The 23763-nt window shown below is 41.7% G+C and overlaps 2 protein-coding genes across 4 annotated transcripts in view; both read right to left on the bottom strand.

The window, feature by feature from the left end:
* Positions 1–1006: 1006 nt before the first annotated feature.
* The window catches only part of LRRC34 (leucine rich repeat containing 34), a 38253-nt gene continuing 15496 nt past the window's right edge, over positions 1007–23763 (bottom strand). The window contains exons 1-11 of one of the 3 annotated variants that reach the window (XM_064721195.1): positions 9720–9808; positions 8313–8431; positions 7327–7448; positions 7104–7168; positions 6306–6389; positions 5184–5312; positions 3922–4017; positions 3154–3308; positions 2912–3067; positions 1729–1855; positions 1007–1486 (exon numbers count right to left, since the gene is read on the bottom strand). In XM_064721195.1, coding sequence (XP_064577265.1) covers positions 1283–1486; positions 1729–1855; positions 2912–3067; positions 3154–3308; positions 3922–4017; positions 5184–5312; positions 6306–6389; positions 7104–7168; positions 7327–7448; positions 8313–8428 — 1254 coding nt within the window. In that variant the 5' untranslated portion in view covers positions 8429–8431; positions 9720–9808 and the 3' untranslated portion in view covers positions 1007–1282. Of the gene's footprint in view, positions 1487–1728; positions 1856–2911; positions 3068–3153; positions 3309–3921; positions 4018–5183; positions 5313–6305; positions 6390–7103; positions 7169–7326; positions 7449–7760; positions 7822–8312; positions 8435–9719; positions 9809–23763 lie in introns of those variants that run through there. The other 2 variants (XM_064721194.1, XM_064721197.1) reach the window with 2 other exon arrangements.
* Positions 10402–23763, bottom strand: part of LRRC31 (leucine rich repeat containing 31) — a 28956-nt gene continuing 15594 nt past the window's right edge. Inside the window, 9 exon segments of the mRNA XM_064721198.1 lie at positions 10402–13917; positions 14859–15044; positions 16150–16317; positions 17413–17580; positions 18325–18492; positions 19349–19516; positions 21976–22143; positions 22522–22671; positions 23496–23750. Of these exon segments, the coding sequence (XP_064577268.1) occupies positions 13598–13917; positions 14859–15044; positions 16150–16317; positions 17413–17580; positions 18325–18492; positions 19349–19516; positions 21976–22143; positions 22522–22671; positions 23496–23750 (1751 nt within the window). The 3' untranslated portion in view covers positions 10402–13597.

The following is a 23763-nucleotide window of genomic DNA, read 5'->3' as shown; positions in this document are numbered from 1 at the left end:
GGCTGGGAGGGCCCTGTGCAGGTGTGCAGAACAAACATTCCTGCTCTGGGCTTATCCCTGACCATACCAGGGGCTCTTGGAGCAAGAGCCTGAGTAATTTGTGTTTGGGGGTGGGGGCAGTGAAAAAAAAAACCAAACAACAAACCAACCCAACAACAACAAACCTCCACCTACACCAGCTCTCACAACTGCCCTGGTCATTTCAGCTGGGGAAGAGGTGTCCAAATGTCTTCCTGTTCCTACACTATCACAGTGATAATGCAGAGTCAGAACAGCAGCAGTTTCCCAGCTATTTGTACTGAAATTACTTTATTAAATTTTTTCCCTCATGCTTTGCTCTTGTACCTACACTCACAGATCATTCTGGCACTTTATGCCAATATTTAACAGGCACAGTTAGAGGGGCAGAGAGTTGCATTCATGAAAGGCTTGGAGCAAACCTCTGCTGTCCTGTTTGGTGAATTTTTCTGTATAGGAATATAAATTAAGTCACTTCTACAGGAATGAGCAGAGTGAATGGAAAAAGGAAACCAGCAGAGTGATTCCCAAGCTTACACAAAGTCTGTCCAAACCATTACACAAGGTTTACCATTACATGCATGTGTTGTCTTACTCGTGTAGGAATTGCCACAGAGCTACATTGATACAAATGTTTTTAGGCAGTTTTCATGAGATGAGAAGAAATTATGGCATCAGATTTGGTGGTGGTTTCTATTTGTTGTATAAGAAACAAGTACGTGCTCCAATTTAATCAAAATTCCATGTGTATCCCAGCAAACTGGGTTCACCAGCTCAAGTTCTAGCATGGCTGTGGCTTAGTGCTTAAGTTCACTTACCTTGGTTTTGAAAATGGAAGATCTCACTACTGGAAGATCAAAAGGATGCAATTGCTAAGCAAAAGGAAAGAGTTCATGGAGAACAGTGCTAACAAATGGATTTACCCAAAGCTCTCAGCTTCAGCAGGAATCTGACTCTGCAGGATACCTGATCTGCTGGGTCCTGGGTGTTGCTTTTGTCAGTCTGCTCTGCCTGGGTACAAACCTTTTCATAGTTACAGACGTTTAATAGACTGAGCATGGCTTAGTAACAAATTTTGAGGTCATTTTGTTGATACTTTCTCTCTGTTGCCATTTCAAGCAGGTGTAGAATCCTCCTAGACTCAAACCCTAAAGAAATAATGTGCAGCAAGTGTGATACTGATAAAACAACCTATTTTACTAGAAACCGGGTGGGGAAAGCTCAGGCTCGGGGCGGGTTCCGGGGGTGCCCGGGTGCAGAATCCTCACAAATACTCCGAGACAGGGACGATTTCCAGGCTGGCGTTGGCGGCGCCGGGGGCCACGGCGGCGCAGCGCGGGCTCCAGTAGCGGTGCTTGGCCAGCCCGTGGGACAGCTCTGCCAGGAAAATCTCCCCGTCCACCTTGTAGGGAGCCACGTCCGTGCAGTCCGGCTGCAGGCGCTCCACCGCCATCAGCTCCGCGAATGCCTGCAGTGAAGGAAAGCGGGGATTTAACAAGCGGTGCTCCCTTTGGATTGCAGTGAAGGCTCTCACATGGCACTTCGTCCAGGGAGGCTCATCCCAGCACCACCATATTGTAACCACATTAAAAAGCCCAGATAAATCAAGTGTCTTGTTCACTAATTGCTGGACTCTTCCCAACAATAGAAGAACAAATTAGAGCAATCGAACCCCAGCCTTCTCAGGTGAGTTCAGAGCCAAACACTTACTGCACAGGTGCTTCTGTCAATTTTGTTCCCCCAGATGTAAATATGGGAAAGTGTCATGTTGGAATGCATTGCCTGTGCAAGAGCTACAAGTCCTCTGCCAGTTATATTGTTGCTTACAACAGACAACCTAGAAAAGAGAGAAAATGTGTGCCAAACAATAGAATTCCCATGTCTGGGTTAAAAATAAGAATTTAACCATGAATTAGTCTTATTGTTATATAAAATATATAGAGAAAAATTTTATTTATAATATAATAATTTATTTGTATCAAAGCCAGTCCTACTCGAATATCCTTTCCAAGTTGCCAAAGGCATCTGGCCTCTGGACTTCTATTTCTCAAAGCACTTTCCTGACTCTTGCAGCCAGGTTGTTCACTACTGAGTTCTTCAGTGTCAGTGACTTTGCTGCATGGTGGCCAGGTCTCATCTCTAGTCTGCTTTGAAGCCCAAGCCTTGGCATTTATCCAGGCTAAGCTTTGATCTTTGTGGAGTGGCAGTTATTTTTATATTAGTGAACCTGCGAGGCTTTCCGAGGCACCTCGCAGCCGCCACCTCCTCAGTCTGCTACTTAAAACTAATGGCTTCAGGTAACACCTTTGATCAGCTTTTATGTCCTGCCGGCGGGGGTTTAACGCGGCTGCAAAAGACACCCTGATGGAGAGATTACAGCTCTTCTGGGTTCACCCGGAAGCGAACTTAAACAGAGGATTTTCTTAAGTGTTGGAAGATCAGAACTAACAAATATAGTGCCTTATCCCAGCGTGGAATCTGATTATCTCAAAATTCTGGAGGCCTGCAGCTCTTGTTTTCGTTTGCGCACCACAGGGACCTGTGCTTCAAAGACGCAGAAAGAATGAGCAGGTCAATGGCCTCACCCTCTCAGGGTGACTGTGAAAGCTGTGAGAGCTCTGAGCACACCTGGGGCTCACCTCCAGCACCCCAGGCTGTCTCACAGGTCTTGGAGCAGCTCACACGGCAGCAGAGACAATGCTTAGTAAAGAAATCCCACCCAGTCACTCACAGTTTTTTTTTCCCCAAGAAGGAAAAATTGTCTAAAACATTTGGAACTCCCTGACTTTCCTATTTTGATCAAGATGAAGACACAGAGCTGTGGTGCATTTCAGGCAGTGCAGAGTGCAGGTTTCTCACCTGCAGTCTCTGGGGGAGCTGTGCCAGTACTTACGCCTTCAGAGTCCTGTTCCGCGTGACCAAGGTCTCACTCAGGTAAATGATTCCAGCATCCTCTATTCGGTTTGCATCAAGATCCAGGATCTCCAGGGTATGGTTCTTTTTTAGTAGCTCTGCCAAAAATTTAGCACCATCACAGATGATGTTATTACTGAAAGAGAGATGCACATTTTAATTTTTTTTTTCCAAGTTGCTGAGAAAATGAGTTTCTGATGTGCCACATTTAATCACTCTCACCAGCTAAGGTCAAGGTATCTCAGGGTGGAGTTTTCATACAGGGCATCACACAGTCGCTCTACACCAAAGTTTTTCATTTCATGCTTGCCCAAATGTAGTTCCACAAGAGAAGAATTACTCCTCAGCATCAGAGCTATATGAACTGTGGTCTCTTCCTAGAAACATACACCCAATTTTATTAATCTGGACTTTAGGGTAAGATACAGTTGTGCCTCAGTAAAAGGGAGTTATGCAACTAACTGCAAGATCTGGTCATCAGTAGTGTTGATCATTCTATTCTGTATATTGTATAAAAATAACCACAAAACAACATGTTATTATAAAGCTAAAAATAAAATTAAAAAAAGAAAAATACTATAGAGATATTTGCAGTTTTACAGTACTGTCTACATCCCTGCAAATATCAGTGAAGCATCAACATTTAATTATGTCTAATCAGTTTCCCTCCCTGCTATTCCTCTTAAAAGACTGAGTCAATCTTTGCTAACATTTAAAATTATTTTGTAATGATGGTAATTATTTCATACAAGAATGAATTGGTCACAGTTTTTACTTGATCTTGGAGATCTTTTCCAACCTTAAAGGTTCTGTTAATTGCATGCAAAAGAAACAGGACTTCTATGGGAAAAAATATGTCCTGCCACTCTAAGACAAAGGAAGTTTGTTCAAAATTGTCCTGTTTAGTTCAGAAAAAATGTCCATAAATACATCAGTACTGACTTGACTTATGCTCCTCTGTCTGAGCTGACTCCACAGTCACTCACATACCTGTTGGGTGGATAGCAAAGGACGATTGAGGTTTATGGCTTTGAGTGATTTGTTCTGAGTCAGGGCTATGGCTGTTGCTATCAGACACCGCAGGCCCTGGAAATGAAAATAAATGTTCAGTGTATAGATCAAGCTACCAAATTGCCATTACTATTATTTCTGCCTTGATCTACTCTGGAGGTAGAGAGATGGGATTACTGCAGGCAACTGCTCACAGACACATAACAGATTTTCTGATAATACCAATGCCAACTGCCTATGGAATAGCAGACTGAAATTAGACTAAGCAGTACAAATGACTCAGCAACTCAGAGAATAAAAACCAAGAATAATGGATCTGAAAAATACTTGTCCATTCAATTGATCCCATATTTTGATTTCCCTGACTTATGAAGCAAAATCAGCTTATGTGTGTTACCCTAATATTTATCCACCAGGTAAATTCATATTTAGTATGAATTGGGCAAATTAAGATTTTTTTTTTTAATGTCCTTCTACTTTGCCCTCAATTTTATGTTTATGCTACTTTTCAAGCCATCTCATTTTAAACCAGCTCTATCAATTCCCTACCAAGCTTTTGAATAAATCCTACACTTCCCTCATTCATGTATTCATAACACTTTCACACTTTCTGAGGGCTATTCCCCCTTCTGGCTCAGAAGCAAATCCTGAATTTCCAGGACACAAATGTTTAAAAAAGCAATCCACAACCTCCTGAGTCTCACTGTGCACAGTCTAGGAAGTCTCAGTGCCCAGCTCCAAGAGGCACCACATTGTCCAAGAGTAAATTGGGTGCTTTTCTACTCAATTCAGCTCTGCTTTGCTTATGTCCTTTATGGGCAAGCTCTGAGAGGAGCAGCAGAGCTATGGGATGAGTGACTTTCAGGGGTTGCAGCACTGCTCACTTTAGAAGGAAAAGATTCTCCAGGGAATGAGAAGTCCATTCTTCAAAATGAATTATACAGGACTTAGCTCAACAGAAAGGAGCATCAGAAAAAAACCTCAGAAAATGTGCAAGCCAAGCACTTGAATTCCTAGAGAGACACAGTGGCTCTAAAACATCCCCAGTTCTGACTTCACAGGTGCTTTATGCAATGTGCCTTTCCCAGCACACATTGCAATATTGTACATTCTGTTACCTCTGGCTGTCACAAAATCAATGACAACAGATGGCATTTCCCCCTAATTAAGCACTGCAGGACCCTTGTAATAACCTTGAAAGACTTATGTCTTATTGCTGATAATTTTACTGTGTTACTCACCACATCACAGTCTCCAAGATCCAACTTCTTTAAGGTTGAGTTAATTTCTAGCATTGAAGCAAAAAACATGCCACCTTGGTTTCCTATTTTGTTTCCAGTCATTCTCAGGTGCACAAGACTTTGATTGTTCTAGACAAAATTAAAAATATATATATATTCCTTTAAGATAGCCTGCAAAACCACTCTATCCTGTTTTTAATGTGAATTCTGCTGGTTATCACACAGAGACAAAACAAACTTTCAGAAGAATTGTGTCCAAGTGATAACACTGGCTCAGCTCTTGGCTCAGGCTCCCCTCAGGGGCACCAAATATGAGAGCCTGCAAGCCAAACTCTTCTTTTTGAAAACTTCCGTTTCCCCCAAGTTCATGAATTTCATCACACTCATGAAAATAATCCAGGCAAATATTTCTTCCTAAATTGGCATCTGAAATGCAAATTGCCTTAATACTAATTTAAATCTGGTAAGCCTTGTATGAGCCCAACATTGTACATCTACTGCACAGCCTTAGTGTTTTGGAAGCCTGTCAAATTGAGTTGAAATCAGTTCAGGGTTCAAAGACTGTGAAGGAGGAAGAAAGAGCTCATGTGAGCCTTCTTTCACAAACACAACAAATCTTCCACACAAGCCTCATTTCCTTGGGAAACCACATTAAAAATAACAAACTTGGGTTTGCGGTGCTGCTGTAAGGCAAAGTTTTGAAAACATGTCTCAGACATCTTGAATCCAGACAAATATTGATGTCAAAGTACAGGCTAATTTAATTTAATTTCTGGAGAAAAAAAAGGAAAAAATGATGGCAGTATACATCCTGTAGCATAGCATTTTTCACACAGAAAAACCCAGCTGCAATAGTTGTGCTTTTTATAGACAATTATGTCTTTTTTAGATAATGAATTGTTAATGGCAGCACAGTGCAACTTTCTCTTGTGTGAAATCTGATTTCTGTAGTGTGCCTTGGGAAACCAGGCAATCCCTGTGACACAGCAACATGCTGAATGGAGCAAAGACAGAGGCTCCTTTCAGCCAGCTCTGATGTTGGCAGCACAGCCAGTACTGGTCATCAAAAGCAAAAAGATTAAAGGAGATGCCATTGCCTAAATCTCCCAGGCAAATACTCACATGGAGTGCTCCTGCTATCAGCTCTGCCCCACTTGTGCCAATGTCATTGAACATCAGGTTCAGATACTGCAGAGTGGAGTTTTCCTTGGGAGCAAACAAAGCAGGAAGCAATGAGAGGGTGTTTTTCCCAAAACACAGCTGTATTTTCCAAAAAGGAGATACACATACAAAACTCTGCCCTTTGCAGCATTTCAGGCTGTTCATGAGTTGGAGAAGTAGTTAAAGAATCCCAAATTATGTCAGGTGATGAGGGCAAGGCATAAAACCTGTCATGGGGCCTGAGGAACCACCCAGGAACCCTGTGCAGGAAGCAGGTGGCCAAGTTCAGATGCACAAATTCAGGCATTTTGTGAACCTAACCTAACCTCAAATTCTACGAACACAGGTAGAGGGTGACAACTCACTGTTTTCCACCTGTATCCCAGTGCTTACTGTGATAAAAAAGTGGCATTAAAATTCCCTCTGTTTAGGTCTATGAAAAAGCTAACAAAGATTATAAAATAGCTGAAACAAAGGCACTGGCACACTTGACACAACCATTACCCCCTTTGTTGAATTGAACTGTGAGCCTAAAAGCCTCATAGTTTATTCCATCATTTTTTTCTCAGGACACCACAGGCAAATATCCAAAGGCCTTCTACCAGAAATTAAAAATCTCCACAGAGAATACAATCTGAGGTTCTAGTGATAGTAAAAGTTATTAGAATTTTGCCAAACCAGCTAATTCTTGTCCCCAATATAAATATTACTATAGACAAATAAATTACAAGTTGCTGAAAGGTAAACATCTCTTGGCACCTGGAGGAATACTGCCATGATCTCTGCTCCGACATCAGTCAATAAATTATAGGCAAGATCCAAACCTGAAAAAGATGAAGAATAGGGAACATCACAGATGCATATCTGCATTGAACTGATCTCTGAACAAAAAGAAACAAAGATGAACTAAGGCTGAAATCAAGACTGATCTTGTTTTCTTGTATTAGCACAGCAATGCCAAACACACAGGGAAAAACCTTACCTGTGACAAAGGGAGCTTGGCCTAAGACAGAGACAAGAACTGCAAGATCATTATCTGTAACTCTTGGCACAGGCACCAGATGATTATTTCCAGCTAATTTTAATGTGATTCCTTTTGTAGTTCTGCAATAACATAAAAATGGAAGAATATGAGAAGTAAAATTATAGAGAGAAATGAATTCCCTCTCCAGATCAGAGGTGTGCCCATGCCTGCCCTCCCTGGAGCTCTTGCACAGGGTTATCTGCTGCCTCTGCTGTGGTAACACCACCCCAGGTGATGTGATCCAGGCAGTGCCTCAGCACTGCCCTTGCTGAAGGCACTGCTCAGCACTGAAAGCAGGAATAACCAAGATGAGGGGAGGGAGATGGAAATAAAGATTATCTCAGAGGTTACCTCATCATCTTCTTTTTACTTGCCCTCTTTCCTTTACTTACTTTATCCAGCCCTCAAGATCAAAACATGACACAAACAATTTCATTTTCTCAGTTTTTTCCCCAAAAAGGACAATTAACTTTGATCCCAGCACCATCCATGAGAAGAAGCAGTACCCAGACCCTTAAAGAGAGAGAATTTAGGTGGTTAATAACTTGGCAGGATTCAGAGACAACTCAGGGAAGCATGACCAGCTGGAAGGTAACTGAATGCAGCTGAGGCTTTTAAAACAGGAGTGAGACACAAAGAAGGGAGTTAGGATGACTAAACACAGGGTTTGGCTTCTTTAGGGGACAGAAAGGCACCTTCCTGTACATTTTTCACTTTTTTTTATTTCACTGCTTGTAAAGCTGCCCAGAAAGGATATATAGCTACAAACTTCTGCCAAGATGATGTCAAGATGAGTCAAACCAGAACTTCAGCAGTAAATGTTAAATTTGATTTGTGTTTAAGCCTGAAACTGCATGAACTTTGTCATATTTCAATTCCTCATCCTGCTACCCCGTTTAAGGCTTTCAGAAGCATCTGAAACACCCCGTTTGTTATTTTCTTACATTTCATCATTTTTATCAGCCTCTTGAAGCACACGAGCAATGAAGGGGTTTTCAGGCTGGCTCAAATTTTGACAGGCCTCCATATAATGCAGGTGAAGATCTGGAGCAACCGCCATGACCTGCTGGAAAACAAAACCAAGTGTTATTGTATCGTTTTGGCAGCCTAGCAACCAGAAGAGACCTGCATAGCAATACAAGTGGGCTCGGTCTGGAAAGGGTTACAGCTTGTGGTTTGGAGTAACAGATACAGGAAAAGCATGAGAAAAACGCTGGGTGTGTTTTCGATGTGCTGTAGTTGGTTAGAGCACCGTGCTAGAGCACCAAGGCAGGCCATTCACTTCAGAGTTTAACTTGATTGTTCTCCTTCCAGCTCAGCATATTCTGTAATAAACTCAGAGATAAAAGTATCTGAGACGATAGAGAAGCCATCCCTGTGGCAGCTGAGCCCCGCAGGCCTTACCTGAGCTATGCCCACCTCTCCCTTGTCCCCAGCTCACCCGCGGTGAGTTCGGTAACCGGGCTGCTCCGAGCTGAGCTCGGTAACGGAGCCCGTTCTCAGGGCGGGTGTCCCGAGCCCGTACCCAGCGAGGGTCTCCCGGAGCCCGTTCCCAGGGAGGGTGCCCCCAGCCCGTTCCCAGGGCGGGTGTCCCGGGCCGGCAGCAGGAGGCAGCGGGCAGGGGTTGCCAGGAGCCCCCAGTGTCCCTCCCCTGTGCGGGGCTGAGCTCAGACCCTGGGCACGGAGTTGATCTCTGAGGAGCCTTTGCAAAGCTGTCCATGGTTACACGGATCAGCTGCTCCTTCAAAGATTCCTGTGCTGGCCCTTTCCAGCAAATAAATCCCTCTGGTGATTTCACCGCTGCCCTCCCTGGCAGGAGGGGGTGGGCTCCATTTTCCTGCATTGCAGCACCGCCAGGAGCTGTCTGTGCTGGGTCTGTCTCGTAATCTCCTGCACAAACTTCCCCCAGGTTTGAAGAATCTCCCTGACATAGGGCACTCAGACTGTCTGGACAGCCTGGAGGAGATCCCACAGCAGCCCTGCTGCTGGGCCTCCCTTTCCAGTGTTTGTGTGGGGAGCACCACGTTACACATTGCACCACCTTACACATTGTACCTGCATCCTCCACCAGGTTAATCCGTGTCAGGATGCCAGATCTGAATGAAAAACGCTTTGCTGCTATTCCTAAAGGAATGTGCACTATGAAAAATGTATTTGTTCCTTTGTTTTACTTTATATTTTATTGATACCTCCCTTTTGCACAATCCAAGTTCTCCATTACAACCAAGTGTCGCTTTTCCCCAACACAATGAGAAGGGACATTGCACTGGTACACCCCAAGCCTGGGTTCCTCATTATTGCTGGCATCTCAGAATTCAGGCAGAAAAAAGCAAGAACATGGAAACACTGACCTTTGTGTTGAATCATAAAGATGGAATCCTGACTGGAGGGACTGCTGCAGTTTTTTGCATCTTTTTTTTCTGTGTACACTGGGAAAATAAGAGCTGCATTTGCACAGAATCAATATGTCACAGAGTGAGCACAGGGCAATTTAAAAATGGATATGATATTGTTCATGTCTTTAACTCCATGAACATTAGCTGTTCATTTGATAATGAACAATTATGCACCCCTGGGCTATGGTGAGTGTAAGAGTATTCATAGACATCCTTATTTTGGCCTCAGAATACACTTTCCTTTTTATTTAATGCAATGCTTTTTTCTCAAGGATTTTTTTTCACTGATGCAGTTTTCTCCTTGAAGGTTACATTTACAGAAGTAGCAATTTATGCAAAAGACTCACTTTCAGATTTCATTAATTTAAATTGCTCTCTGCTGCACTGTGCATACAAAGGAAATGAAGAAGCAGACTAATGTTTCTGCTAAGAAATAAAATTAAACCCATAAGAAATCTTTCCAGCACAGGAAACAACATAGATGTCTTTGCCAAAATTTCCACCATACTGTGAAGTATAATGTGACATTAATGAGCAGAATATTCTGTGTTCATCTATCAACAGTAATGCAGCTCCACAGAATTTTCTTAGGAGATTTCTTCCCTAAAAACAAAATTCCAAGGATTACTATTTAATTGACGTAATATATCTTTTTAATGACTGTGTCTAGATACCTGTGGAGGTGAAGGAACTGAAAATTTTAAATGCCTTAACCTTTCTGAAAATAAATTCAGTATCTTTCCAAAGGAGATCTTTCTCCTGGAGTCATCAGAAAGATTATAGCTGGGACAAGATAAAGGAATTAAATGTCTGCCAGAAGACATAAGCAAATTGCAGGGAGGAACAATAGAAGGGGCAAGATCTTGTTCAGCTGCTGCATGGAAATTCCATGGACTTCAGCTGCTCCCAAATGCAGGACTGAAGGCACTCTTAATCTCTTTAGGTACCTGGTGCAACATCAGGCCAGAACTGTCAGAACAGGAATAATATCAAAGCTCAGCATTTAAAACTCCTGTTGTCTCTGTGTTTAGTAATGATCCCAACAACATCACAGTTTATAAACCTCACTTATGCACTTTACCTCCAGAAACGACCAGTACCTTGGAAATATGTTTGGAAATATGGAGCAGGATTCCAGACAGGCCACACCAGGACCTGCATTACTATCCTGTCTTACAGAGCTGTATAAAGCTGTTTGAAAGTATCTCCACACTTTGGCAAAAACTGTTCACTGATGTTTTGACAATCTGCAGTTACAGCACTTTGAATGACTGCAAGCTGTCACTGCCTTAGTGGTACTGCTCATCTCTGACATGGCTTGGTGACATTTGGGATGTGTCTGTCTATGGCAGGCTTATTTGAAAGCAGTGGGTCTGCAGGATGCAATTTCTGCCATGATTCTTGTCCCGACACATCATAACTCCTTTGTTATTAAAAAGATCCATGACAAACATAATATTGCTACAATTCTTGCATGCCAAATCTATGTGCAACCATGTCTTTCCACAGCACTTGACAGGCAGACAGCTGTTTGTCCTAGACACGAGATGTCCTTGTCTAGTTTTTATTCTGTACTGCTCAGCTACCCTTTAAGCCCCTGAGTTTCATCTGCAGTGCACACAGAGCATCGAGCTAGACTGTGCAGGTTCAAAATGCAGAGTGGGAGCAGAACCCTTTGTTCAGTTCAGCTGGCTGGTCAGAGTTGCAGTGCTGCTCTCCCTCCCCTTGCCTCAGGGAAGGTGGTGCATCCTGAGGGAGTTGATCAGAACCAGAGTTCCATCTGCAGGTAGTGCTCTCTGAATCTGCATCCAGGGCATGGCACTCGTCTCTGTTTGGCTCTTGATTGATACTGAAATCTCATTAATATGCTCACTGGCAGGAGAGAGCTGGGACTGCAGCAAAGTGGGACGGCTCTGCTCTGATTTTCCATTTCACTGGGTAACTGAGGCTGTTTTGATTGTTTGGAAATGTCTAGTGAAATTTTTTCACTCTAAGAGAAGGCAAAGAGGGACAGAGAGAAGGATGAATCAGAAACTGCCAAGGAGGAAATCAATGGAAGAGAGATTTCTGGGCAGATTTAGAAGATTTTTAGTAGTGGTGATAAAAGCAACAAAAGCTTTTTAGTGGCACAATTGGCATGACAGAATAATTAGAGGGCAAAGACTGAGCAGGGGGATCAGGGGCAGGGGAGAGTTTGCCAGCAGTGGGTCTGTCCTGGGCTCTGGAGCTGAGAGTGAGGAATCCAGCTATGAAAGAACAGGAAACCCCAACACTAAACTTGAGTTCAGTTAGGAAGATTTCAACGGAAAGAGGACATTAAAGGTAAACTGGAGAGAGAGGTTCAAGAGGGAAAGGATTAATTCAGAGAAATTCTCACAGAACAGATAAAAGATAAAATTTCCAGTTGGATCAAAGGTGGATTTGAGGAGGAAAGTCACATGAAGGCAAGGGATAAATAGAACAGCTTGATGAGATGCTGTTAAACAGACATGATGGTTTTTCTTCATTACAACAACTGTCCTTGCTTAACTCACTGCTTGAAAATCTCTCTTGTTAGCCCTAAATGAAGCAGGGGCTCTTTGCTTTATTTCAGAGGTTTGGGATCCCACACAGCAATTCCCTGCTGCCCCTGGCCAAGAGACTCCAGTTCAACTCACATTTCTCAAAGCTGGGGGAACCAAGTGCACTTTTCAAGTGGAACTGAAAGTGGAACCAGGAAGTCCAGGGTGACTCTGACATGAAATTATGGATTAAATGATCAATGGGTATCAGCATTCAGCTGCTGGTTATAGCCCTGAACAGGGAAAAGTTGATGTTGGAAGGGTTGCATGGACTGAAAGCTGAATATTGATCAGCATCTGCAGGGGAGAACTTGCTGAGGGCGGCCTTAGCAAATTAGGAAGGTGCCACTGAATGATCCTGTTGTGCCTCTCCTCCAGGAGATTGCTGCAGCATGTAGAGATGCTCAGAGCTAATTGAGCAGTACTTTATCCCTCAAGCTGCCTCAGGATTTCTCTAAGACTCCTCACTCAGTGGGCAGATCTAATATCTTTACTTCCTAAAATACCTTACCGATGAATAATCCCACTGCAGTCCTGGAGCTCACGTGTGGGTTAACATGCTCCATGACACAAGTGATTGTGCCAGAATTTGGCACTTATTGATTGCTCTGTATCCAAAATTCTTGTTAAAGTAGCAGGACATATCTCTGATTTAGTGTACCATAGGTTTTTCCTTGCCCCTGAGACTTGCACAGACACCAAATAAGTGTTTCTTACCTTGATTTTATGCTGATTCTCTACACAGGACTCATCTACACTATGAGATGGCATCAAGGGCCAGAGCAGAGGCAGACCAGCTCCTTCTGTATTCTCCTTCCTGAGCTAATCTATAATGTTGTGTTGTTGGAATGGAGGCCAAATCTCCCACTTACGATTTAATTAATTCACAAAGAGGGAAAAGTTTGAGGGGAGAAGAAACTAACATATAAAACATGGAGGTTTCAAGTATTTTCTGAGGCCACATTGACACTGCCCACCCACCTGCATCAACACAAACCCCAGCCCTTCCCTCCATGGCCAAACCTGCAGCAGGTCCCTCTGACCCAGCACAGCTCTGTGGCCTTGGAAATATTCACAACATGAAGATTGAATAGTGTAAGCATGGCCCAGAGAATCTGAATTTGAATGATCTATGTTGCAGAATGTCAAATAACAGTTTTCTATAACTATGAAACTATTTCAAGAGATTATTAAAAACTGCATCTTCTGAGACACATAATGCTTGGTTCATGTGCTGCTCCCAAAAGGCCTTCCACACACCTCCAACCTTCATCAACAGTCAAAACGAATGTTTCTTTTGTTGTCTTGATTAAAGCCTTCCATTTTCTTCCTCTGGGACTCTGAAAGGGCCCATCTTTGCATGGCCAGCTCTGCCAAGGCTGGCAGCTGTGTCAGTGCTGCCAACAGCTCCCCAAACCACGGCCCACAGTCCCGGCAGGACGATGGACTGAGGCTCACATCCAGCTCTGAGAGTTCCTTGAATGCTCCTAAACCTTGGCAGAAAACAGCCCAGCCTTCATCAGAGATGGTGTTGTTGTAACTCAAATCCAGCTTCTGCAATCTGGCCAAGTGGCCATCTTGCCTCAGGGATGCTGTGAGAGATGACAGACACAAACACAATTAATAAATCCTGGTAACTGCTTTCAAAGCTTCTCAGAAAAGGGAATGGTATTTCAATACCTCATTCCAGCAGTCAAACAGCAAGATTTAACTCCTCAGCAACATAAAATCACTTGCTGCTGATCTCAGAAAGACAGTTTTATAACAGCTGAAGGAGTTTACAACATTTAAAGCACAGGCAGTTCAAAAGGAACAAAGTACTGAGTTAAAAGTGTGTGGCAACCTGAAAACCTTGGAGTCAGTTGGAAGGAGGTCACATCAAGTGCCAATTGTAAGAGGCAGACAGGCTTTTCAGGGAGATTTAGAAAGAGGAAAGCAAAACTAGGTGAGGCTGCATGACTGACTACAACAGCCACCTCTCACTGTGGGAGGGCCAAATATTCCCTAAAGGGGTCCTTAACATATGATTGGCAAAGGAGACACCCATCAAGGGTGATGGTTTTTGAAGTCAAAAGTATTTGGGCTTCACCTCACCAGATTTTACATTCCAGGGCCTTACAGATGTCACACAGCTATTGCCAATGTCAGACACAAACCCCTGAGTCAGGCCCACAGACTCAGAAGGATGAGTAAAAAATTAGCAAGTGTTTAAAAGGATCCTAGAATTTCTTCCTTTATAGGTTCCCATTTTCCAGTACTCTACCTTTTCTAAATTATGCTGCCTTTTTTTTTTTTTTTAATAGATAAAAGTGCTTAAATATTCTTTGCATTTTAGCCTTTTCAGCTTTTCCACTGGGCATGTCCAGGACAGACAGAAAAATGAAAGCCCTTTGTGGGAGAAATACTCCTGTATTTTCCACGTTTTCATTTGATTTATGCAAAAACGTGCTCAGCCCATGGAACAAGCCCCTTCTGAATTGTGGTCTAAACACCCTAGTTCCTTTAGTGCTAGTAAATACCATGTTATACTTACTTAGAAGTGCCAAATCTTCAGCCACCAGGTTACAGCTGCTCAGTCTTAACACTTGAATCTCTGTTGCAAGCTTTAGTGCTCCCAAAAGCAGCTTTAGGTTGCCACCAACGCACTTATTCCAAGAAAGGTCTAATATCTCCAGTGAAGGGCAGCCTCAGCTGAAAAGATTAAGATCAGCAACTTCTGCTTACTAAGAGAAAACAACATGGCCTCAACGGACACCTCACCTGCAATTCACCCGTAAGTAAGATCCTAACAGCCTGATTGTGCTTAAAATGAATTGTTTCATCCCAAAAGAGTCAGACAAAAGAAAATAAGAAGGCTCTGCCTACAGAATCTGTCAGGACTCTATAGAGAGGGGGTTTTTGTCTTTCTATTCACATTATTGCCTTGGCCTTGTTGCACTGACTTAATTTAATTTAACAGCTTGCTTTTAAACCATTTCATATCAATTTAAAGACATTTTTTTTGCTGTGAACCCACTATTTAAGGTGAGATGCTTTGTATGTTTTGACAGCTCTGATTTCCATGGTGTCACTCTTACATAACTGTAGTGATATAAACATAATACTCTTTCTGCAAGGACCTCTGACCAGCTTAGCTTGCTACTGCTTCTGCTGGAGGCAGTCAAGTCTTACTCCAGGTTTAATATCATGAGTACACAGTATGAAATACAAGTGCACAAGACACAGTAACTGAGAGATCCCTCTGTACTAAGATTTCATGTGCCATATGGAACACCTATCAAAGGCCACTAATCCAGAGATTTGCAATAAGTAGGTAAAAGAGGCTGAATTTACATATCCTGTGTTAGATTGGACTTTTCTTCACAGCTGTGCAATGTCTTTTCCACCCCTGCAGTCATTTCCTCCACTGCCCCATGCTGAACTCTGCCCCAGAAAGTTTCTACTGAAATTTTCACCTACAGTGAGGTTAAATACCCTCAGTCAAAGCTTTACCCCACTGAGTGAAGTGTTACATCCAGACTATGATTTCAGCTTAATTAAAATAATGTTTTTCTTTTTTCCCCCAAAATTAAGGGGTATATAAAAGCTCTCTATCAGACAAAGCACTAAAAGAACTTCATCCCCTCAGGTACAGTAGAGGAAGTCACACAATTCTCTTCCCTTGCAACCTGGTCCCACAAAGCACTGGTTTCATCACAGGCTTTTCACTCAGGACCTGAGGTATAATGTAACCATGATCCTTGGAGTTCAGCCAGAGGAGAAGGGAATGCTTTGTCCTACAGGGATACACAGAGAATGGGCACACTTTAAAGAAAAATTCCTACCTAGTGATGAAAGGGACTCTTCACCTAAGCCACAATTGCTGATGGTCACAGATCTCAGCTTTGGTAAAAACCTGAGCCTGCCCAGAAGAGGATCTGATGAGAGTCCTACATTTTTATTCGAGGATAAATTCAGCTCTTGAAGATTGGAGAGTAAAGGTATCACCTGGGCTACAAAAACATGAAATATTTATTAGAATGTCACTGATCCATAACAAATGTATAGTTGCATAACCTGACATAATTGTTGTATAGCCTGACATAATTCCTTTTCCTTATAAATCAATCCAAAAGTCAAGGCCAGCCAAGTTTTTACACCCAGGTTCTTGGTGAGTAATATTTTAGACCATAAATAGCCTTGTCATTTTCAGTAACCCTGTTTCAGAAGTATTCCATACTATATGGAAGGTTGTCAGAACATGGCTTCCTGGAAATTTTCTGGGTGAAGTAGGGAATTTCCAAATGTCTTCATTGCTAAGTGAAACTTCTTTGTTTTAATGTTATTTTTCTCTATTATAAAATAAATTAAAAACAAATCAGGATTGATATTACTAATTCTGATTATTTCCTAAAGCTTCATCATCATGATCAAATCTCCAAATTATCTTCTTTGTCATAGAAAATAGGATGTGGGCAATATAGGCTTTGAGTCATGGGATTTTTTGTTGTTAAGAGTAGAAACAAAGTTATGATGATGGAGAGAGAAATAAACTTTCACAAATTCATTGGGAAATGCCTTTTTCTTCATAGTAGTGTTTATAGTTGCATCAATTCAATCTGAAGAAAGCACACAGCAGCAGCAGCAATGCAAGATCTCCTAAAATCACCCTCTTCTTGGTGTGCAGCTCACCAAGGGGGATTTAGGCTGTTTTATTTCCATGCACATCACCCCCATGGATCCATCCAACTTATACCCCTGGGGGAACTGCCCCTGGATGTTTCTTAAATTACTGATTATCAAAAAATTAATAGTGTTTGGTGGCAGTTCCCACATTTGGTGGCAGACCCACATTGTGGGTCTGAATCATGGCAGATTCAGCTCTTTAGTTCCACATGGGATCAGACACTCTGAAATTTCCTTTTGTTCACCAAAAACCCATTCCATATTGATCAAGAAAGCCCTCTCCCACACTGCATTTTCAGAGCTGCCTGATGAAAAAAAATACTGAGTTCAGCTCTTCTGCCAGGCAGAATCTTTTATGTCTTTGAGATATTTTCAGAAGACAAAACCAAGATTCTTAATAAATTTCCTCAACATGTCCTTACACAAAACAGTCATGTCCTCTTCTGTGACACAGCACTGGTGAAGATCAAGGACTTCCAGATTTTTCAAGCTGGCCAAATGAGCTGTTGAGGCTTTAAAGCCACCACCAATCTCTCTGTTACACGAGATGTCTAATTTCCTTAGCTCTGCAAGGTGCTGTAAAGCAGTGTCTGAAATGCAAAAGGGAACAGGCTGGTCACTGGCTGCCACAACAGCCCAGGTCAGGGCTTTGCCATTTATTTACTTCAACGTCAAACTTTGCACAAGGTATTGCAGGCAAAGCTCCTGGGCTAAGCTGCAGTGCATAATCACAGCAGACACTCAGTAATGCAGCAAAGCCTCCCTGTCCATGCAGCTCCATTCTTCTCTGGCAGAGCAGGTGAAGGTGAGGCCAGCTCATCCCCCACATCCTGTCAATCCTCAGCCTTTTGCAGAAATTACTGCTGGATGTGCTCATTAATGCCAGGTGTTTTGCCACATCCACTAGGGAGAGAGATAGCAAGACCATTTCATGCAGCTTCACTGAACACTTTAAGTGGTAATGGTGAATTTGGATTTCCTTTGGAAAGCAGCATTACCTTGTTAGAAGTTAGCTGGCCTGTGTGTGTCCTTGTCTATGTCCTGTCTGGGGAAAGAGGAAGCACATCCAGGGAGCCACAGCCTGAGATGTGTCTCAGATAAATGGTGTGGAGGGTGACTCTCCCCACTGACTTTCACAAGCTTGAGCTGAGGGGAGATAAATTCAGCTCCCGCTGAAAGGCCTTGGAGTCTTTTACCAATCCTCAAACAGCAAATCATGATTGCCCATTAATACTGCCAAACCATCAGCAAAATCCCACCTCATTGCCTTTCTTAAATGGTTTTCAGATGTACAATATATTCAGAATGAAAGTTTTCTGAACATAAAGTCTAACCTAAGCCCTGGAGGCTGTCTTGCTTTAATCCACACATGTGCAAGTTTAACTCTTTCAAGCCTGGCACATTTTTCAGATCCTGAGCAATAACCTTCATGCTGCAGCCAATGTTTTTGTTGATAGAGATATCTAATACTTCGAGGTCTGGGATCACATTTAGAAATTCAGCTGGGGAAAAATAAAAGAGAAAAGAAAACCAGAATTGGTAATTGTCTAGAATACATACAGATGAACCCTAAAAAAAATACAGCACCATGATAAACAGGAAGACATGGCCAGGGTTTGCCTGTCTGTGGTTTAGACTTGCTAAGTTCCTGTTCTACCTAAACAACAAAGTAAATAAAGACTTGGTAGGAATCATGAAAATCTGTAAAAAACATTTCTTAAAATAAAAGTGGAAAAAATACAAGGACTGTTAGAAAAATACAGAGGAATAAAAAGCAGAAATACAAACAGAAATAAAATTTTCTAATGAAAATACAAAGGAATGTCTGTTACATGTGGGGCTCCTCCTGCAGAGGAGATTACAGCCATGGGGCTTCTCTTTACTGAGTAAACACCTTTTAAAACACACAATGAGATAAAAAGACCACACAGGATTAAGCTGCTATGGTGAGAGGACAGAAGGGAAGGATGGTCAGTGGTTGCCAACTCAGCCTAAATTCCCAATCCTCAGACCTTCTTTCCAATCCCATGGCTAATTACATATTCAGCTGCTTAATTTTGAGCAATTAGTGTTGGAAATTCTGGCACACATTTTTTGCTGAAGGTCTCAAAAGATCCAGAAACCCCAGACCACTGAGGCTGTGGTTTAGGTCTTCTCAACCCTCCCTCATATGATTAGAGAGAACTTTCTTCTTTGGAAGCAAGTGCACTAAATCCCCACACCATAAATACTGTTATAATGCAGAGCTTGAAATCAATTAACTTTTCACTGATATTGAGCTCAATACAGCCATTGTCTAAGTCAAATAAGTTCATTTTTGTGAAGCTAGCCTCAGCCCAGCTCCATGGACACACATACCAAGGGATTCTCCATCCTTTGCTGTCAGGTTACAGTCTGTCATTTTCAGACATTTTAATTTGCATCCTTCCTGAAGCTTTTTTGTCAGCAGTGATAGTTTACCACCAATGTTACTGTTCCATGATAAATCCAGTTCTTCAAGCTGAGAAACAATTTCAAATGCCTCTCCTGCAACAGAATTCTAGAATGAGTCATTCCATGTATCAATTTCAGTGCAAACAAAATACAGGTTTGGAATATATTAAAGAGGAAGGTTAGCTACTTAATACTCAAATTACTTTATGATGAATGTCTTGCCAGGAAAATTGTTAAATAAATGAATTATTGCTTATGCAGCAATGTTGTATAAAATCTCACATTGTCGAAGGAGCAACATAGATCACAAGTCATTGTCACAGTGCACACAAACCTGAAATTTATTCAGGTTCCCAAGCTCCCATCAGGATGTTAGGCCTGTGCTGGGACCAGAAAGTCCAGTCTAGAGGGAAATCAATACAAGTGACAAGTCTGAATTTACTGTCCTGTAGAGTTCTGCTCTGTTTTATTTGGAAAATTTCCAGCATCCTCTGTACTGCATCTACAGGTCATTTTGGAGGGAATGAAAGAATTCCTCTCACAACTGTTTCTGAAACATGAAAGTTTCATTTCTGACAGGAATCTCTGAATCACTTCATAAGAAACCAAGATGAGCACTGTTTTGACTCAGACTAACTTTCCCATGATTTCAAGGCAGACAGAACTGACTTTTACTACACTCAGAAAAATCAGCATTTTCAAGGCTTGACACACCTGTCAATGTGAACTGTGTTAGTGCTTATGTGAAATACTAACATCCCACTATAAAATCCAGCTTCCTAATTTCCTTTGTAGAGGAGAGAGGCAGAGCATATTTGCATAAACTCATTCCCAAGAAAGATCAATTAATCAGACCATATGCAAACGCAATTTCAAAGTGTCATACACATTTTTTTGATCTAAAGTCTAATAATTGAGAATTGTATTTTAATAGTAACATCCTTTCATGTCTGTGTGGTTTTCATAATTAATTTTTCACAAAAGATTTATAATAGAAAAATAATTACTTCCATAAGTGAATATCCAGGTTTGAGAGCAAAGGCCACGTTTTAATTCTTATTTTTGCACTTATTTTAAATTATTGCCTCGGTGTTGAATACTGAGCAATGCGCTACAGTTGAGAAGTGCAGCATAGCCTGTTTCTGTTTGACATGAGGACTATAGATTTCCAAGCACATTTTCCTCCCAGAAGATAAATAAAGGAATATAACTCCAGGAATGGTTTCCAATCACCTTTCACAGTCAAGCTCTGAGCAACTACATAGAATAGGTTGATATTATGGTTATATTTCAGACATTGATTTCTAAGCAGGATGTGCTGAGTCCACAAGAGGCCACATTTCTGCAGAGAGATGTGGACAAGGTCACACAGCCAGGATTGGCCTAAATACACAAGTTGTTTTCAAAATCACAGGCAAAATCGATGCAAACTGACTGTTGCTATCCCACGTGTCAAGGGCATCACATTTTGTCTGGAAATTCAAGTTCTGTGATCAATTTTGTCTGTCCCAGCAGAAGCTAAACTGAACTGGGAAGGAAACAGCCATTGAAGAACCTGGCAGAAAGAATCAATTGCAAAAGTAACCAATAAAATTCAGAAGGAGTAAAAGAACACCAACAACAAAAACCAAATCTATGAGAAGGGTTTGGAAAAAAATGAAATAAATTTGAAAAAATAATAGAAAATTAAATACAGATTTCACACTCATCAGAAACAGAGCAGTTATTTTCACCAGCTTTTGTAGAGATGCTTATTTCCTCCCCAAGAGATTGCATGACTCACTTTTGATCTACCACCATATATGTCATTTTATTTCTGAACCTTTCCTGGAAAAGGCTTGGATATGAATGACATAAACAAAGCCCAGCTCTATAACTCAGACCCATTTTAGAACTTTCAAAATAAGCAATGACTTTTATAATTTCTAATTGATTGTGTTTGCCCTTCTTTTAAATACAAACCACAGATCCACTCCAGAGTAAACTCCAGGCCCAGAGGTGACTCCATGCCAGAACCTGAGTGTGCAACACCACCTGAAAAACCTTTCCCTCTCTCACTTTGCAGAAAGCAGGGTGCAGGCACTCCAATCACAGAAGTAAGCAGAGAAATAAATTTCTCCCAGAGTTGAAAAAACACCAAATCATAAAGCTCTGAGGCAGCACGTCTGGTTTCAAGCCTTCTCCCAAAAGACCATTGGGGTTTTCATGATGAGCACTCACCTGTCCTGCAGCTCCAAGGCCTAAGCTGACCCTATTGTGATTTACTCTGCTTCTAGGCAAAAAAAAAAGCAATCCAAATTAAAAATATTCTTTCTTGCAAATAGGACTGGATTCTCTTCCCTTCTGAGTATGAAAGCTTCACTCCCTGAGGAATGAACTCTGCAGAGCTACCTAAAGGTGTAAGGTCACCCATAAGCCCAAGTTTCTACTGTTTCACAGCAGGAGTTTACTTTGCCCAGTGTGGAAGCAGCAGGAGTAGGATGTAGGAAGAGATGAGATGGATTACATCAGCCCCAAGCTGTCTGGAAGTAAATGCAAATGCAATCCTGTACCTAAGGAGATGACATCCTCAGCTGTCAGCCGGCAGTTGTTAAGTCGGAGGACTTTTAACAGGCTCACGTGGTGAAGATGGACAGTGAGAGCTTTCAAAGAGCCTCCAACACAACCATTCCAGGACAGGCTGAGCTCTTCCAGCTCTGGGAGAAATGGCAGTAAAGAAGCTGTAAGGAAAGAAAAGAAAAAGCTTTTCTGTCTTCATGTTTCTGCACACACTATGTCTTAGTATTGAGATGTTTTCTACAACCAATACAGAATTATAAAGCCAATGACAATTTGTACCTCACTTTTCTTATCTGTAGCTCGAGTGTAAGGACAATAATCTGCTTCACAGACCTGGGTGATTTCTATATTTATATATATTACATAATTGACATCATTTATTAATTAATATTTCTCAGAGACCTGGGACCATTAGATGAAATGTTAAAATGGCCTGTATAAAAGAAAGGGAAGGCAAAAGAGGACAGGCAATAATAGAACAGGCAAATAAAAATTAAAGAAATACATGAAGTGATTAGTTGAACAAAATGTGCATTTACCCAACTCTGTTATATCTTCTGCACTCAGTGCACAATTATTTAGATCCAGATTCTTGCTGCTGGGTTCCTTTCCCAGTTTCTCCATGAACTGGTTAAATCTCTGCTCACCAGATGGTGACTCTGCTTCAGAAGTGAGATGTGAAAGTCCATCTGAGCAACAAAGAAATAGGGCCCTGGTTACCTCTGCTGATAAACACAAGGTGTAAAACCTGCCTGAGGCTGCCAGGAGAAGACTTTAGGAAATGAATTAAATCTGACAATGAAGCAGGCTCTATTTTTCATCTATGTGGACCAACAACCTGACTGATAGGATGACTATAGATCAAATTAATACAAAAGTCCTCCCGCATTTTCATACAACATCTGTGTAAGGTAGTTCCTGCTTTTCTGAGCTTTGCAAAGAAAAAAAAACAAACAAAAAAACCCAGAAAATAGCAATCCACTCTCAGTAGCTGCCCTCTTATCATTCCCCAAACTGACCCAGACCCCTTAGGACAAAGGATGGGGTTCTAAGCTTCACCTTCCATCTTCTTTTGAAAAATAGTTCAATTTTCTCTGGAGTGTATGTAAAGAGAATCCTTGTGTGTGCAAAATAACATCAGTGAGGGATTCCCATTCCCTTTCCCTGCCCAGTGCCAAGTGATAGGAAACATCTGCTCCTGCTGTCTTCAGACTGCTTTAGCAGGACAGAGACCCATCTTAAACACAACAGGCCAAGCTACTGCTCAGAGCTGACTTTAGCACTTACTCTCACATTGCAGATCAAGAGAGGTCACCCAAAAACTTTACTCTTCCTCAGCAATGTGGATCTAACTCCTTGCTTAGCACCTATCAAATCAGAGGGTACATCCTTGATAATGTTCCAATCAGAAGTAAATCCTGGCTAGAGGATAAACTGTAGGCAGCAAATACAGGATTTCTATGAAATTAAAATATTTACACATACACGTGTTTCATTATTGTACCAGCATTACCTTCTACAGAGAGATCTTGCTTTTCACTCTGATCATCAGCTTCATCATTGCTTATTTCTATTTCTTCAATTTCCCTTCTGTCCTTGCCTTCAGATTTCCCAAAGTCAAAGCCTTTGAAGAATTGTTTGATGGCTGAAGGCTGCTCTTTCCTTTTTTCAGGAGCACACTTCTTTCCTTGGAATTGTTTTATAACAAAGTCAAATGGGGAACTCTTTGCGTTGTCCTCTTCATGTTTATCCTGGCAGTTCTGGTCATCTTTTAGGACATC

This window comes from Zonotrichia leucophrys, chromosome 9, assembly GCF_028769735.1.
Source record: "Zonotrichia leucophrys gambelii isolate GWCS_2022_RI chromosome 9, RI_Zleu_2.0, whole genome shotgun sequence".
NCBI classification, from domain to species: Eukaryota; Metazoa; Chordata; class Aves; order Passeriformes; family Passerellidae; genus Zonotrichia; species Zonotrichia leucophrys.
This window is presented reverse-complemented; position numbering and strand designations above follow the sequence as displayed.